This window comes from Acomys russatus, chromosome 18 (assembly GCF_903995435.1).
Source record: "Acomys russatus chromosome 18, mAcoRus1.1, whole genome shotgun sequence".
NCBI lineage: Eukaryota > Metazoa > Chordata > Mammalia > Rodentia > Muridae > Acomys > Acomys russatus.
In genome coordinates this window covers 9,072,432-9,088,095 of record NC_067154.1, presented here as the reverse complement: position 1 = coordinate 9,088,095, position 15,664 = coordinate 9,072,432, and the positions used below count along the sequence as shown (strand labels likewise).

General features: G+C 47.6%; 1 protein-coding gene across 2 annotated transcripts in view; it reads left to right on the top strand.

Moving 5' to 3' along the window:
- Window positions 1-15,664, top strand: part of Ptk2b (protein tyrosine kinase 2 beta) — a 119,535-nt gene that overhangs the window by 61,371 nt on the left and 42,500 nt on the right. For both annotated transcript variants that reach the window (XM_051160738.1, XM_051160737.1), the window contains exon 2: window positions 5,202-5,442. In XM_051160738.1, coding sequence (XP_051016695.1) covers window positions 5,239-5,442 — 204 coding nt within the window. In that variant the 5' untranslated portion in view covers window positions 5,202-5,238. The remainder of the gene's footprint in view (window positions 1-5,201; window positions 5,443-15,664) is intronic.

Sequence of the window (15,664 nt, the reverse complement as noted above, 5' to 3'; positions counted from 1 at the left end):
CCGTATCAGGCTAAAGGTAAAAGCAGATTGTGGGTGACCAGAATGACTTTGCTAAAATACTTCTGTCAGAGCCCTGTGGGCCATGAGCCTGCTGGACCACGGGAAACTGCTAACGATAAGAAATCCGCATCCCCTGGGCTTACCAGCTGTGTCTGACTTGTCAGTTGCTGTGGGCTGATGTTGCTCAGGGGTAAGCCATTAGTATGGTCATGGTCAGGAGGGGGGACAGGATGTTCACTGTGCTAGACACTGCTTGGTCAGGTTGGGGCGTGGTAGGGTCCCAGGCTTACCAGATTGTGGTTTCTCTCTCTCTCTCTTTCTCACACACATGATACATGAACATTAATATATTTAATATATATTAATAATTATCAATATGTTTTATTTTTAACAGTAGCATTAGGCTTACACACAATTACAGGAAATACAAAGATTTCCCATAATACCACCCATCGCACATGCACAGCTTCTCCCATCACCAGTCCCACCTCAAAGTGGAACGTTTGTTACATCTGCTGAAGATCCGCGGATGCTTCCGTGGCCTTCTCCCTGGTTTAACATCAGAGTTTGTCCTTCGTGTGCCGCCTAGGAGATAGACAGACGCATGGAGATCCCTGCCCACCACTACAGAACCACAGTGAACACTTTCATTGCCCTAGCATCCTCTGAGCTGTCTGTTCATCCTTCCCCGTTTCCTCACACCGGCAACTGCTGGCCATAAAGCTATCTTTATGCTTTTGTTTTTCCACAACTGGAACTACCCAGGCTGCACACAGACTCTTCTCTTACTTAAAAATATTCATTTAGCTGTGTATGGGGCCCACTCCTTGCTCAGTGCCGAGGCAGGTCCATCTGTAGGAGTTTGAGGCCAGAGTGGCATTACGTAGTGAGACTCTATCTCAAAGAAAACACAAGATTATTTAGGGTTCTTCAATGTATTCATGGCTTGACAACTCTTCTCTTGTGTGTGTGTGTGTGTGTGTGTGTGTGTGTGTGTGTTTGCACATGTGTTCATGGATTTGAGGGTGGCATATCTGTGTGAGAGTGTGAGTGCACCAATGTGCATGCGCATATGGAGACTTGTGAACAGCCTTGGATCCTAACACTAAAGTATCATCCACATTCTTTGAAACAAGGTTTCATTGACCTGGAACTTACCAAGTACGGCTGGCCAGTAAGCCCCGGGAATCTTCCTGTCTCTGCCTTCCCAGGGAATGGGATGATTAAATGCATGCCACCATGCGCGGCTTTTAAAACAACAATGATGGCGACAACAGCATGGGTTCTGGGGAACTCAGATTGACATGCTTGCATGGCCAAGATCCCATTATGTGGGTACCAGTTTGCATATCCATCCATCTTGGCTGACTCCACATTTTGACAACCACAGATGAGACTGTCCCCACCTCCACAAGCAGGTGCTGGTGTAGCTGTTTAGTTCTCGGATTCTTTGGGTAAATACCAAGGGGCAGGATCCCTTGATGGTGTGGTAAGAACGTGTTTGCTTTTATAAGAGACTGCAAGACTGTCCCCCAACACTGGCTGTACACACAGGGTCCCCCACACTCTCATTGTAGTTTTCTCGCCCTCTTGGCCTTTTTAATTGAAAGCATAGAGAGCTATGGGACCATAGCAGCTCAGGCTCAGGAGCATCTGAAGGTCCATGACAGTTTGTCCTGGCCCCGTCTAGACACAGGCTTCAACCATCCGCTTTATCTTCCAGCAGCGATTACTTTCTCCACTCCTCTCATCAGTGACACACGTGACATAGGAGCATAGAATGTTCCCCAGTTTTCAGCATTGGCTACTGAATTTTACCAATGCATTAGGTCTATTTAAGTATTCTCCCATACTCTTCCTGGCATTGCAGGGGCATCTGGGGTATCTGGGATGTGGCTACTGAAGCTGTGGTCCTCTGGATAAGGATGCTACCTAGACTGAAGAGACACCTGATAGGATTACCAAAGACTCAGGCACACCCTGCTCTCTTCATTAAGGATGCTGGGCGGGGGGGGGGGGGTGGGGGGGGCAACCAGGAGAGCAGAGTCTGTTGTAAACTGAATGTGGGTTTAATCCTTTCCAGCTGTGAGTCCCTGCTGCCACCAGCACCAGCATGTCAGAGCTTCATTGCTGTGCCAGGTTCCCTGGTGGTCTCTTGAGCAGCTAACCATTGGTCTTCATTGTTAGAGCTCTAGCATTTCTGCTTTGATCGGTTCATATTTCTATAGCAAAGTACCAGAGGCAGGCTGGCTTCCAAGCAAAAAGCATTTGGAGGCTAAAAGGCAAGGTCAAGGTGGCAGCATGGTCAGGTTTGGGTAAGGCTCCCTTCCTAGGTACACATTGCTGACCTCTTGCTGTGGCGGAAAGATGGTGACAATGCTTTTAAAAAAAAGGACCCTAACCCCATTCAATGGGGCTCTACATCTCAATATCCCTACTCTCTCATGCCAGCAATTCCTTGGGGGTTAGAATCTGAGCATAGGAATATTAAAGCACTCAAGCGTTCAGGCCACTGCCAACAAGGCTGAGTCCCTGGGGTCAAGTGCCATGTATCACTCCAGTTGCTTGTTCGTACTCTTGTCTAGGACTATGCTATTTAGGGACAAAGCAACTCCCCTCCCGGTCCCCCCCCCCACCTTCTCAGTCCTAGAGCCTCTTCGATCCCCTCAGGCCTTGCCACTGCAGTGTTCCCAGCTGCCAGCTCTGCATCTTTGCCTAAGGGCTTTCTGACATCTCCCTTGTACAGAACTGATGGGAAATGCCGGGAACACTGAACATAAGAAACAGGATATAAATACTCCCAGATTCCACCCCCCTCCCTGAGTGAGCTAAGTTCCATCCAAGTCCCTTCAGTTCCTTCCAGTTCCCAGCCAGTTGAAACTGGGCTTGCCCAAGTATACCCTCGGTGCACTTCTCTTTTTGTCTGTCTTCCCTGCAATGACACATTGTCCTGGAGGTGCTTCCTGTAGACGTCCTTCAAACAACTTCTGGATTCCTTATAGATTAAGGAGAACTTAGATTGTTACCACAGCGGACACTAGGACCCAGGATATATAGAGATACAGATAGACATCTAGAACATACACATGTGTTCTCCTTCCTGTCAGTCTTGAGCCAAGATGTAGGTGCCCTGAGAGCTCTTGTCCTTCTGCTCTCCGTTTCTATTTGCCCTGACCTAAGGGGCAAACAGTAATTCTTTGGTCCCTTCTTAAAGCTCATCTCCTTTGTTGTTGTTGTTGTATGTTGATATGTACATGTTTGTGTGGGTATGTATACATATACATGTATTGTGTGTGTGCACATGCAGATAGAGGTCAGAGGTGAACTTTGAATGTCTCTCTCATTCATTCTCCATCTTATTCTTGGAGACAAGATCTCTTGTTGAACTGAGAGCTCGTGGATACAACTAAACTGGCCAGCAAGCTCCCGACTCTCTCCCATGGGCCCTGGTGCTGGGTTATAGGAGCACATCACCACACCTAAGTTTCATGAGGTTGCTGGGGATTTGAACTCAGGTCCTTGTGCTTGCAAGGTGCTACTTCATTGATTGAGCCATCTTCCCAACCACTACGTTATTATTTTGTTTTAAAGGAATAGTTGCTTAGAGTTGATTCCTATTCAAATCTTTTCTGGTACCTGGCTCAGCATAAATAAATAGCCATAGGCTGTGTTCTGCTTCTAAAATGCTTGACTCCATATTTGTATTGTAGCACTGCTAGCTCCATCATTTCCCCCTGACTCTGGTCTAGGAAATTCCCTGTAAAATCACACTCATGTGAGAAGGGACTTTTTTATCTATAAGAATAAGTTTAAGTACTAGCTTATTCTAGAACAAGCTGGATGATTTTTGTTTTGAGATAAGGTCTCACTCTGTAGCCCAGGCTGGCCTTCACATTGATGGCAATCCTCCTGTCTCAACTTCCCAGGTGCTGAAATGATAGGTATGGGCCATCATGCCCAACTTTAGGGTGATCATTAGAAAGATCTTTGGGCATTAAGAATATCCACTCCTCACCACAGACACACTCAACCGCAACACTGGGGCCAGGGCTTGGAAAGATATTGGTGACCCCAGTATGAGCCTCAGAGGATGTTGCCAATGCATAGTTACAACTTTTCTCAATTCTTTTGGTCGTTCCCTGCTTTATAATTTTATTTATGTATTTGCTATCGCGTGCGCGCGTGCGTGTGTGTGTGTGTGTGTGTGTGTGTGTGTGTGCCCACACACAGGTGCATATGCAGGCACCCATGTGGAGTACAGAATACTCTCTGGAGTAAGTTCTCTCCTGCCACATTGTGAGATTGAGGAAGAAGCTTGTGGGATGGTCAGGCTCCTCCCTGCTGAGCCATCTCAATGGCCCCATCCTTTGCTTTGGATCAGAAGGGAGAAAGGCCTTGATAATTCTGTTGGATGCAAAGGCTAGGTTAAGCACAGTGGGGATTCAGGGTGGGAATTACAGATTACAAGAATTCTTATAGTTTACTTCTGTGTCAAGCCAGGCTGTCCTCAGTACTGGCTGCACCATGTAGAAGCCCAGGCTTGCCCCATCTGTCCTGAAAAACAACTTATTAAATAGCAGGGGACTAGCCAAGGGGCGTTTCCTATGAGACCCAGGCCCCCACATGAGAACTCTAGCTAGTACTGAGGTTATGGGCAGTCCAGGCAAGCTAAATGACCTGGTCCTGATCTGGGGCACTTTGTTGTCTTCTTTGTCCATCCCTTGGAGCTACCTATTGCCAAGGTCTGTTTCTTCTCAGCCTTTGCTCTCCACTCCTGTTTCCCTCCTTCTGTTTGCCACCGTCTCACTCGTGGCTTTTTCTGCTCTGCTGTGTCAAGCTGCAGTTGCCTCCTCTCACAGCTGTTACGTGTGCTAAGTGTGGGCCTCTTGCCCGGGAGCCAGTGTCAGAGGAGAACAGGGAGGGAGATGGGTTTCTTAGAAGTCAGAGTTTGTGTGTTTGTGAGCTGAGCCTTGAGTCTGGACTTTACAGCTAGATGCTTTCGCAGCTGGCTCCTAGGTGCCACGGCCTCCTTAGTCGAGGAAGCCAGAGGCCTTTGCAGAGAGTTTTCAGGACTAAGAAAGCAGAGAAGGGCCTGTTGCATCAGTCATGGAGCTTGGGGCTGTGCCAGCCTGGCGGATGAGGCATGTGGCTTGCAGGAGCTCACTCTGTGGCTTTCTCTCTTTCTGTGGTTGTCTCTGCAGGACTGCGATGTACCGGTTCTAGCTGCTGTCTGAGAGGATGTCCGGGGTGTCTGAACCCCTGAGCCGAGTAAAAGTGGGCACTTTACGCCGGCCCGAGGGCCCCCCAGAGCCCATGGTGGTGGTGCCAGTAGACGTGGAGAAGGAAGACGTGCGCATCCTCAAGGTCTGTTTCTACGGCAACAGCTTCAACCCGGGGAAGAACTTCAAGCTGGTCAAATGCACAGTGCAGACGGAGATCCAGGTAAGTGTGGAGGACTGTTCCCCCACAGCTGGTCTTCCTGTCCTGCTACTTCCTGGACAGATGAGCAAACCTTGCTGGACCTAGCAACCTCTTCTAGCACTCTCTGAGCAGGGCGCAGGTTGGCATCAGGAGAGATATTTTCAGCCTGTTGTACCAGCCTCCTCCAGCTGTGCATGCTCTACTTTTCCAGGCAGGATTAGAATATACTGGCCTATTTTAACCTGCATTTATTGAACACTTGCTATGTGAATCCATATGGTCAGTCTCTCAACATACATGATACTGAATTCTCCCAGGAGTAGACACAATGAGGACATACCTATTCTCTTCCAGAACGCTCCTTCATGACGATGGGAGGGGAAGAGAAATTGACCCTCAGAAGATTGCTCTGGAGGGCTCATAATGTAAACAATGGACTCTGGATACGTTGGGGAAGTCTCCCCAAGTTCAAGGGAGCTAAGTTGGCTCTACATCCTGAGCCCTTCTAAAGTCCCCCAAATCAATGTCCACCTGCATCTCCTCTCATCGGTGCTGTGGTTGTCCCAGCTGCTGGGTCACTGTGCTGTCTTTCACAGCACACACCACAGTTCACACACCACAGCAGAATGTGTGGATGAGCAAGTTGGCATCCTTGCTATGGTTTGGTGGGTGCCTGTTTCCCGTAGCTGATCCAATTAGGGTCTTGCTTGCTCACTGCAAGGATTCTGATAAGAAAATGTGAGTGTGTGCAGAGAGTGAGACTCTGTCACCTCTCAGGATGCACCTCCCTCCCTCCTCTGCTGACTCCGAGTCTTCTGTAGGTGTCCAGCTTCTGTGCATAGCTGATGCCATCCACTGCTAGCCCAATGATTTCCAAGTTGCAGGGGCACAATACTGCCCAATTTTGATGACAAAGAATCTTTGGTTATTCCTGCTAGGATATGCTCTGTGGAGACACCCAGTGAGAGGACGGTAGTAGGAAAGTAAACTTTCCGTGAGGAGGAAATGGTGGAGAACGGCTGGAAGGCGGTCCCAGGCTTCAAATGTGGCACAAGCTATATTTGTAAGCATCCAAAGGAAAGATGGCCACAAGTAATGGAAAGTGTAGAACTCATCTTGGGAATCTGGAGTGAGGTGGGAGCTAGTCGTTCCTTCGTTGGTTTGGTTTCTAGACAGGGTCTCACTACATTGCCCAGGTCAGCTTCACTCTCCCTCTGTAGCCCAGATGAGGACTGTACCTCATCTTCCCAAGTGCTAGTATTGCATATATACAGGCTCCCCAACATAGTTCCGAAGCAGGGGGATCTTCCTGAAGTTGTGTGGTGGCTCTGAGCGCAAAATATACAACAGGCCTGTGGAGTGGGCAGTGGACCCAAGCTTAAGAATGAATGGCTCTGTGCTGGGCAAGGTGGTGCACACCTTTAATCCCAGCACTCGGGAGGCAGAGGCATGTGGATCACTGTAAGTTCGAGGCCAGCCTGGACTACAGAGCGAGTCCAAGACAGCCAAGGCTATACAGAAAAACCCTGTCTCAAAAAAAACCAAAACCAAACCAAAACAAAAGGCTCTGAGCGGCTGAAGACTTCTCTGCAGGGGCTCAGGGACAGAGTGGATAGTAAAAGAGTGAGGCAACACTCTTCTAGGAATTATGCCCAAACTTTCTGATTTTTCCTGCTTATAATATTTCCTACTGATGAAACATCACCTTCTAATGTCATTTTTGTTATTACAAGCTGTGACTTTAAAGCTACTTGGACTTCAGGCAAGGGAGGCTCCATCTGGGTTGCTTGTGTGGGCTTGGACCTGAATGTTTAACTGATCTGTGTGCAGATTTCTCCCAAGGGGACCCTACCCACCTGTTGCTTGGCTGTAGGGACAGGAGATAATAGGTGAGGAGTGCCCAGCACATAGTGGGTCCCAGGACCTGGAGCTGTTGGGTGTGTGATAGGGGAGGAGTGTCCAGCACATAGTGGGTCCCAGGAATTGGAGTTGTTGCTTATCTGCTCAGCTGTTGCCCTGAATAGTTATCTCTGAGAGCTGCTAGTTTTACAGAAGGAAAAAAAAAAAAACCAGTTTTTAAAAATTGATCCACATATATGTCTTATTTTCAAACTGAGACAATGACTACATCTGTATTTTAAAATAGCATACAAGGAGTATGCCCTGAGGTTGGAAATATGGCATGATTGATCACTTTGCAGGTATGCGCAGGTCCTGATTTCTATCTCTAGTATGGAAGGAAGGAAGGAAGGAAGGAAAGAAAGAAAGAAGAGAGGGAAGGAGGGAAAAAGAAGGAAAGAAAGGAGGGAGGGACAGAGGGAGGGAAGGAAGAGGAAAGAGGAGATAGAACCAGAGGGAAGGGAAAGGAAGGAGAGGCTTAGAGAGGAGATTTATGCTCCAAGAAGCTTAGGAAATGCTTGAAACAATGCCGAGGACCGGGCTGAGGCTCAGCGACAGGGCACTTGCCTGTCACGGAGAGGCCCTCTGTTCTATAGCTCAGCCCCGCTCTGAAAACCATGAACAGATTCTTTCGCAGCAGGATTTATGAGCTCCCTCAGTGGGCTGTTTTACCTAATGAATTCCTAAGTCACAGCCACAATGTGGTGGTTTTCATTTGCCTACAGGAGTTCTTCCCTTGTATGTAGGACCTGCCAGACAATTCTCTGGCAAGACTTCTAAGACATATTTCCCCCACCCCAACTCTGTAGCAGAGTGTGTGTGGGGGGACAGAGAGAGAGGAAGATCAGGGGGAGAAGGGCTGGTAGCTATTAATAGGAGGGAAATGTGGCCTTGGACTAATGTAGTGTCATTGGGAACAGAGATAAGTGAGTAGATCTGTGTATCAAGAAGGTAGAGTCAACAGAAACTGATGATTAATGAAACCTGGGGAGGGAACAGAAGGAAGGAGACAAGGATGACTCAGACCTTGGCTTGGGCAGCCTCATGGGTGCTGGCATCATCCCTGGGACAAGAAAGGAAGTGCCCCCTGGGACTTCAGCTTCACATGGGTTCTGTTTGAAGTAGTTTTGAACCACTCTTGGGGAGGAATTCGGGCCTGCAGCTTAGAAAGAAGGCAAATCATAAACAAGAGGATTTGGGTGCCAGTGTGCAATGGGTGTCAAGCCAGAGAACCATCATCTGTAAAGAGTGAGTAGAGCAAGATAAGGGTTCCAGGTAGGGTGACTAGGGAAGCCGGATTTTGAAGAGCTGGGAGAGGGGGGGTAGTTAAAAAAAAAAAAAAAAAAAAAAAAAAAAAAAAAAAAAAAAGATCAGCCAACAGAAGCAGGGGAGCCCAAGGCAGGGCTGGTTATCAGTGTGGGATGCTGAGGAAAGTCTTCAGATACAGCCAGAAATAGGCTCACAGTCTTCAGGACTATGTGTCATGGATGACATTTTGCTGGGCAGTTTCGGCCCAAGAGGCCTTTGGTATTGCTTGGCACATGAGAGAGGATTAACCAATATGGCGGAGCAGTTTTGCCCACAAAAGGAAGAAAGAGGGGAAGACAAAGTGACATAATTACCAGCAAAGGGAACATCATAAGGTCCTAAACTGGGAAGGCACATGGCAGGTTTGAGGCCATGAGTACCCCAAGACCAACAATTAAAGCCATGTTAATAACTTTGTTTAGACTCCATCTCAATGGAAACATTGGTATAATGTAAAATATTGAGTGATGTGAGGTTTTTTTTTTTTTTTAAAGGATGATGTAGGTTATAGCGTGGAGTTGGAGGGAGGCAAATATGCCGTAGGTAGAGGTCTGTGGAGAGATGGTAACAGTGTCAATTAGTATAGCCATGGATGTGATAATGCTGATGATGGCTCTTGTGCTGGTAGGAATGATGGTGGTGGTGGTGATCGTGCTGGTTATGATAGTGGTGGTGATGGAGGAGGTATTGAGGATGGTGGCAGTAGTGATGGTAGTGATGATGGTGATGATGCTGGTGGTGGTGACGGTGGGGGAGTGGTCTTAGTGGTGGCGGTGGTGATGATGCTGGTGGTGGTGATGTTGGGGTATTGCTCTTAGTGATGGCAGTGGCGGTGCTGGTGGTGGTGGTGATAGTAGTGGTGATGTTGGCAGTGATGATAGCGATGGTAAAAGATGGTGGTGGGGGCAGCAGTAACAGTCCTAATGATGGCAGTGACTGTGGTGGTGATGGTGGTGGTGATGGTGATGGTGGTGACAGGGGTAGTAGTGATGATGGTTCTGATAAAAGCTAACATTTAAAAAAAAAACCCTCCCACATACATGCTATCTCACTGACTTCTCAAAAGGCCCATCTGAAACTCATAGTGTTATTACCTCTACCTTCTATTTAAGGAAACTCGGCACAGAGGAGTTAAGCAAATTGTTAGCTAAGTGGTGGGTTTTGTTTTCAAACCCCGACAACCCACCTCCAGAGTGTACAATCTTAACCAATTCAGTCTGTGGAAAGAACTGACTGTGAGTCAGAGAATCCAGGAGCTGGAAGTGGATAGCCCTGAGAAGATGGGCTGGGAATGCAAGACGAAGGAGGAAGTATGAAGAAACGCAGCCTGATTCAGCTAGGCAGGACCCCATTGCCTAAGACGAATGCTGGGGGAACCTGGCTGGGGAGTGAGGCACCCTCCGCTCAGTTTTGTCTCCTTGAGTACATTTGAGATGCTTCATGTTTTTAAGGGGCAACACTGAAAATGCCGTTGGTAGGGGATTCTGGTAGAGAGATTGCCTTGGCTCAGACAGCCTCTGGTCAGCCCCTGGATGGTAGCTGAATAAAGTCCTGGCTGTGGATGAGATCATACAGAAAAGCAGCCTGAACGATTCCATTCCACAGATATTGTTGTATGGCTCCCATATTAAGCACCTGAATGGGACATCAGCATTCTTCAAATATGGTGTCATTCCCTGTTCTTGTAGGGCTTCCTGACCAAGGCTATGATATTGACTCGCACCTGTGAATGAATCTTTAAAACACAATGCAAATGCTCCCATAAAAAGAAATAGAATCCAGGAAAGCATGCAACACAGAGAAGGGGGTTGGTCCAGGCACGAAGGACCAGCTTTGTTCAATACCTATTTGAGAACATAGTCCCCGGGGTATGTAGGGATGGGGGCTCAGGCCCAGCATCCTTGCCTAAGATGCTCCTGAAGTTAGTGGATGCTTCCTAACCCCAAAATCTCTTCCCCATCACTTGGTCTTGACTTCATTGAATTTTTCTGTTTCACTCTATGTCCCTTTATCATTCCTCCGGTTCTCAAAATGCTATCATCCCTTTCAGACTTACCAAACGCATGTCCCTCTATAAGAACACTGCTGAAACTCCAGCCCCCTTTCTTAGGTGTGTGTGTGTGCGCGCGCGCGTGCATTGGAACAGAAGCAACAGGGACTTGCTCCAGGCAGCCCATGTTGGCGTGGCAGTTGCACAGCGTCCTTACTGCAGCAGACTGCCAATTTCAACTTTTTATCTTGACTCTCAACTTCTCTCTGTGTAAACGCAAATGACCCAGCGTGCTTTCTTTGGGGTGAAGCAAAGTTATGGCAAAGCAAGGCATGGCAGCATCTCTCTATGACCCCAGCTTTCTAGAGGCAGAGGCAGGAGGATGGTGAGTTCTAGGAGACCCTGTCTCCGGAACAGAACAGCTCTGAAAATAATCACTAGCCTTGGAGCCTAAGTCCTTGCAGGAAGCGGGTAGCTGCCAAAGAGACCAGCAGTGCCCAGGTGGAGCTTCTTGAATCCCTGTTTCCCTTGGCTTTGGTACTCATAGGAAATTGTATCTGTTGGGAGCGCTGACTCTCCATGACAGGTTGGGGCTTATGTCATTATATTTTCCTCTAACGTGCTAATTTGCTAGTCTGGGAAAGGGATTAAGACAACACCTTGCAAACAAGTAGGGGACGTCAGCAGACAGTGATGCCCGGTGCCTCCTTCATGTTTTCTTTCTGCCCTCTAATACCTCTTCCTTTTCTTTCTCCTCTTACCCTCATCCTCACTCGTTTGCAGGTAGGGTTACCATAGGGCCTGGGTTACATCCCACTTTGTATGCACTATTCAAGGATGCTTAGCAATACACTGCTAATGCTGGAGGATACGTCTAAGTGTCATGCTCCTATCCAGTCAGGACGCTGAAGGGTTAGCTCACACTGTTCTCCTCTGGCTGACTCATGCTGATCCATCCTGTGCAGGACTCTGCCCATCATTAGAACTTCTGCTTCATGTATGGGAAAGCATTAAGCAAGGGACAGACTTGCGCCTGTGATACAATGTATCTCAAGAGTTGCTCTCACTTTGTGATGATTCAATGTATCTCAAGAGTTGCCTGAGCCTAGCACCTCCTCCCTCCTAAGTCTGGTTTTTCAGCCCCTACTGTTTACAGATGTGTGGTAAAGATTTATTCTTACCAGGTGTAGTGGCTTATATCTGTAATCTCAGCATCTGGAAAGTGGAGGCAGGAGGATTTCTGGAAACATGAGACTACCCTGAGCCACAGAATAAGTTCTGGCCTAGCCAGGGATACATAGCAAAGCCCCTGTCTTAAAAGCAGACAGGGCTAGAGATATGGTTCAGCGGTTAAGAGCATTTCTTCTTGCAGAAGACCTAGATTCGATTTCCAGCACCTACATGGGGCCTCACAAGTCTGTCACACAACTTGTAGTGGATCTAATGCCCTCTTCTGGCCTCTGTGAGCATCAGCCACTCGTGTAGTACACATACACAGAGGCAAGCAAAACACTCAGACACATAAAAGTAAATCTTAAAAATCAAATAAACACAGGAAAGAAGGGAAGACTCCATCTTGGGTTTGTCCAGAGCTGAACCCTTCTGGAGCTTTCCCCCTACTCTTTCCAGATGCATCCCTTTCACCCGCCGTGGGCTCCCCAGGTTGCAGGCATCCTAGGGGTGCTTGCCTGGCAAGAAAGGAGGACGTGGTCCAGATCCCCAAATCACCCTGCTCCGCACCCACTCCTACTCAATACCATCACCTGTGAATCCCCACAAGCCTCCCAGAATCCCCAGAGGGAGAAGATTCAGGTCCTGTGACACATGGCCCTGCCCTATACTTATGAAGACACTCACCCCAAGGGCTTCATGTTTAGACCTGTCACCTAATTAGATACAGGGTATTGCGGGGTGAATGTTTTTGTACCCTTTAATTCATATGCTGAAGCTCTAATCCCTAATATGATAGATATAGAGGTAAGACCCTTTAGGAGATGCTAACACTGAATATTGATGTTTCCCCCAAAATACCTGTCTTGGAACCTAATAATATAAAATGACAACATGAAAAGGTGAGGCCTTTGGGAATGTGATTAAATCATAAATGGCATTAGAAGTGCTTAAGAAGAGGTTGAGCGCCCAGGGAGCTGGTTCAACAGTTAAGATTACATATTGCTCTTGCTGAAAACTGAAATTCGGTTCCCAGAATCCACATCAGGTGGCTCACAACTGCGTGCAACTCCAGTGTCAGGGTATCTGAAAACCTATTCTGGCCTCCATGGGCACTGTATTCATGTATACAGCTTCTCTTCTCTCATACACATAGTTAAAAATAAAAATTTAAACATCATTAATAAAAAAGACGATGTCAATGGGAAAAAAAAAACCCTGCCCACTCCCCTCTCCTGTGTGAGAACTGAGCAGAGGCCCCATCGGGAAACCCTTGCCAGATACCAGGTCAGGTAGAGCTTTGACCCTGGACTTTCCAGAACCATGGGCAGCATATTCTCACTGTTCATAACTGGCCAATTTACCTTGTGATGGAGGAAGGAATAGATTAACACCAGGGTTAGGCCAGCAGTTCCTTGGGGCTGGCAGGCAGTTGTCAGCCCACAGGCCAGGTTCTCTCTCACCTAGGCATTCGTCACTTCCCTCCTTCTGAGGCACAAAGACAATGCCTGAAGGATGGAGGTGATAGGAAGAAAGGGGGGATGGGCTCCCCATCTAGGAAAGCTATTCCTAAGAGAAGGCTCGGCCCATATCAGGCGAGCCCCCCTTGCCCCCCCACACACACACATGAGAACAGCCCAGAAACAAGCAGGAAGGTCTCAGTCAGGAAACCACAAACCAGCACCACACAGTGACATAAAAAGAGGCGCATTAATACACACTTCCTCTTTTCTTCACTCCTTCTCATTTCCTGTATGTGCCTCCAGCCCCTCACACATGCAGACACTCACTGTGGTGAGGACAAAGAAGACTGGAAGCCTCATGCATCTCTCTTCATTTATCTGGGTGCATAGACTCGGGACGTCTGCAAATGAGAAGTCAGGTGTCTGTGCCGTTGTTCTATTTTTGACCTGATGGCTTCATGGTTGAATATCCTCTTTAGAGCTTTTATCACTTCAGAATGAATGCTTTCAAAGTGATAAGTTATGCAAACTTTAGTATTTCACTCTGCAACCACTATTTGAAAAGCATCTGTTATATGAACCAAGGACTCGGAACACATATAGCTATATTGTCTTCGTTTCCTACCCCTGCCAGACACCAATGACTTCAACCAACAAGAGGAGCTCAGTCCTTGATATGCTGGGGTGGGTTGTGGGGTGGGGGTGGGGTATGTCCCTTTTCTAAGGACATGGGGAGGGAGGATGGGGGAAGAGGGTGGGAGGGAGGGATTGGGAGGATAAAGGGGGGGGGCGGCCACTATGTTCTGGATATAAAGTGAATTTATAAAATAAAAATAAATTGTAAAAGTAATTATAAAAATTAAACAAAAAACCAACAACAAAAATGTTTCATGACTCCAAGGCTAGAAGTCCCAAGTGCAGGTGTCAGGGCCTCACGTATTTGTTCCTCTCCTGCCTCTTCCAGCATCTGACGAGGACTCCTAGCCCTTCCGAGCACCTCTCCGCTCCACCTCTCTATTCACAGTGCCCTGTGTCTCATAGCTCCTGTAAAGACACCCTTGGTTAAGAGCCACACGGAAAGACTGTAAACTGAATCATTTAACTTAATTATATCTACATGGAGCCTCTTTAGAAATGTGATCTAAGGGTGAGAACACGGGCATGTCTTCCTGGGACACTCAATTCCCTAGTGGGCATCTGTTTGGATCGCTGGTATTATATATCAAGGCGTGTGCAGTGAGAGCACACAGATGTGCGGGGGTGAATGTATGTTCCATATACATATTACTTGACACCCAGCTGGGCTCAGGGAACTGACCCCATTTTCTCCATAGCCAAAGAGCCTGCCTGGCATGAGGTTTCCTGTGAGGCTGTCAGGATACATGGTGCCCTGTCATTTTTTAAAAGATTTGCCTTTATTTCTGTGTATGCATTTTCACCTCTGTGAATGTATGCTAGGTGTATGTGGGGACGGGGAATCTGCAGAAGACAGAAGAAAACATTGGATCCCTGGAGCTGGGGTTATAGGTGGCTATGAGCCACCTGGCAGCAGTGCTGGGAAGCTGACTCTGGTCCTGTGGAAGAGCTGGAAGTGCTCTGAACCATTGAGTCATTCCTCCAGGGTAACTTTATCACCTCTTAGGTGACCCCCTCCCATGCCCTAGCTTGTGATGCTGACTTCAGTGTGGTTTAAAGTCTCCCAGAACACTCTCCTGCTCACCTGCCTGCTCTCCATCTCACTGGGTGTCCAGAGCTTAGACAGGGACTCAAGGCCCGTCACCGTTTCTTGAAGCCCTTTTTCTAGAGACGAGTTAGGATTCCACTGTGTCGTTTTCACCATGACTGAGACATGAAGCTTGGGCTTCAGTGGGATGTGGCCATGGATGTGAAATGGCTACACACAACAAAGAATCCTTTTGCCCTGATCTAGTGAGTGTTACTACTGATGTAATAACACACCATGACCAAAAGCAAGTTGGGAAGGAAAGGGTTTATTTGCTTATACTTCCAGATCATAGTCCGTCATGTAGGAAGTCAAGGCAGGAACTTAAATCCAAGAGCTGATGCAGAGGCCATGGGGGGTTGCTGCTTACAGGCTTGCTCACTTTGGCTTGCTCAGTCTGCTTTTTTTTTTTCTTTTTTCTTTTCTTTCTTTCTTTTCTTTTCTTTTTCTTTTTTTTAATAGACTCCAGAAACACTAGCTCAGGAACAGCACCACTCATAATAGGTTGGGCCCCTCCCACATCAATCACTAATTTAGCCATGCCCTACAGGCTTGCCTGCAGCCTAATGTTATAGAAGCCTTACCTCAATGAAGGCTCCTTCCTCCCCAGTGACTCTAGCTTGTGTCAAGTTGACCTAAAACTAGTCAGTGCGTGCCCCGAAATGTCAACAGCACCCTGTTGAGACTCAC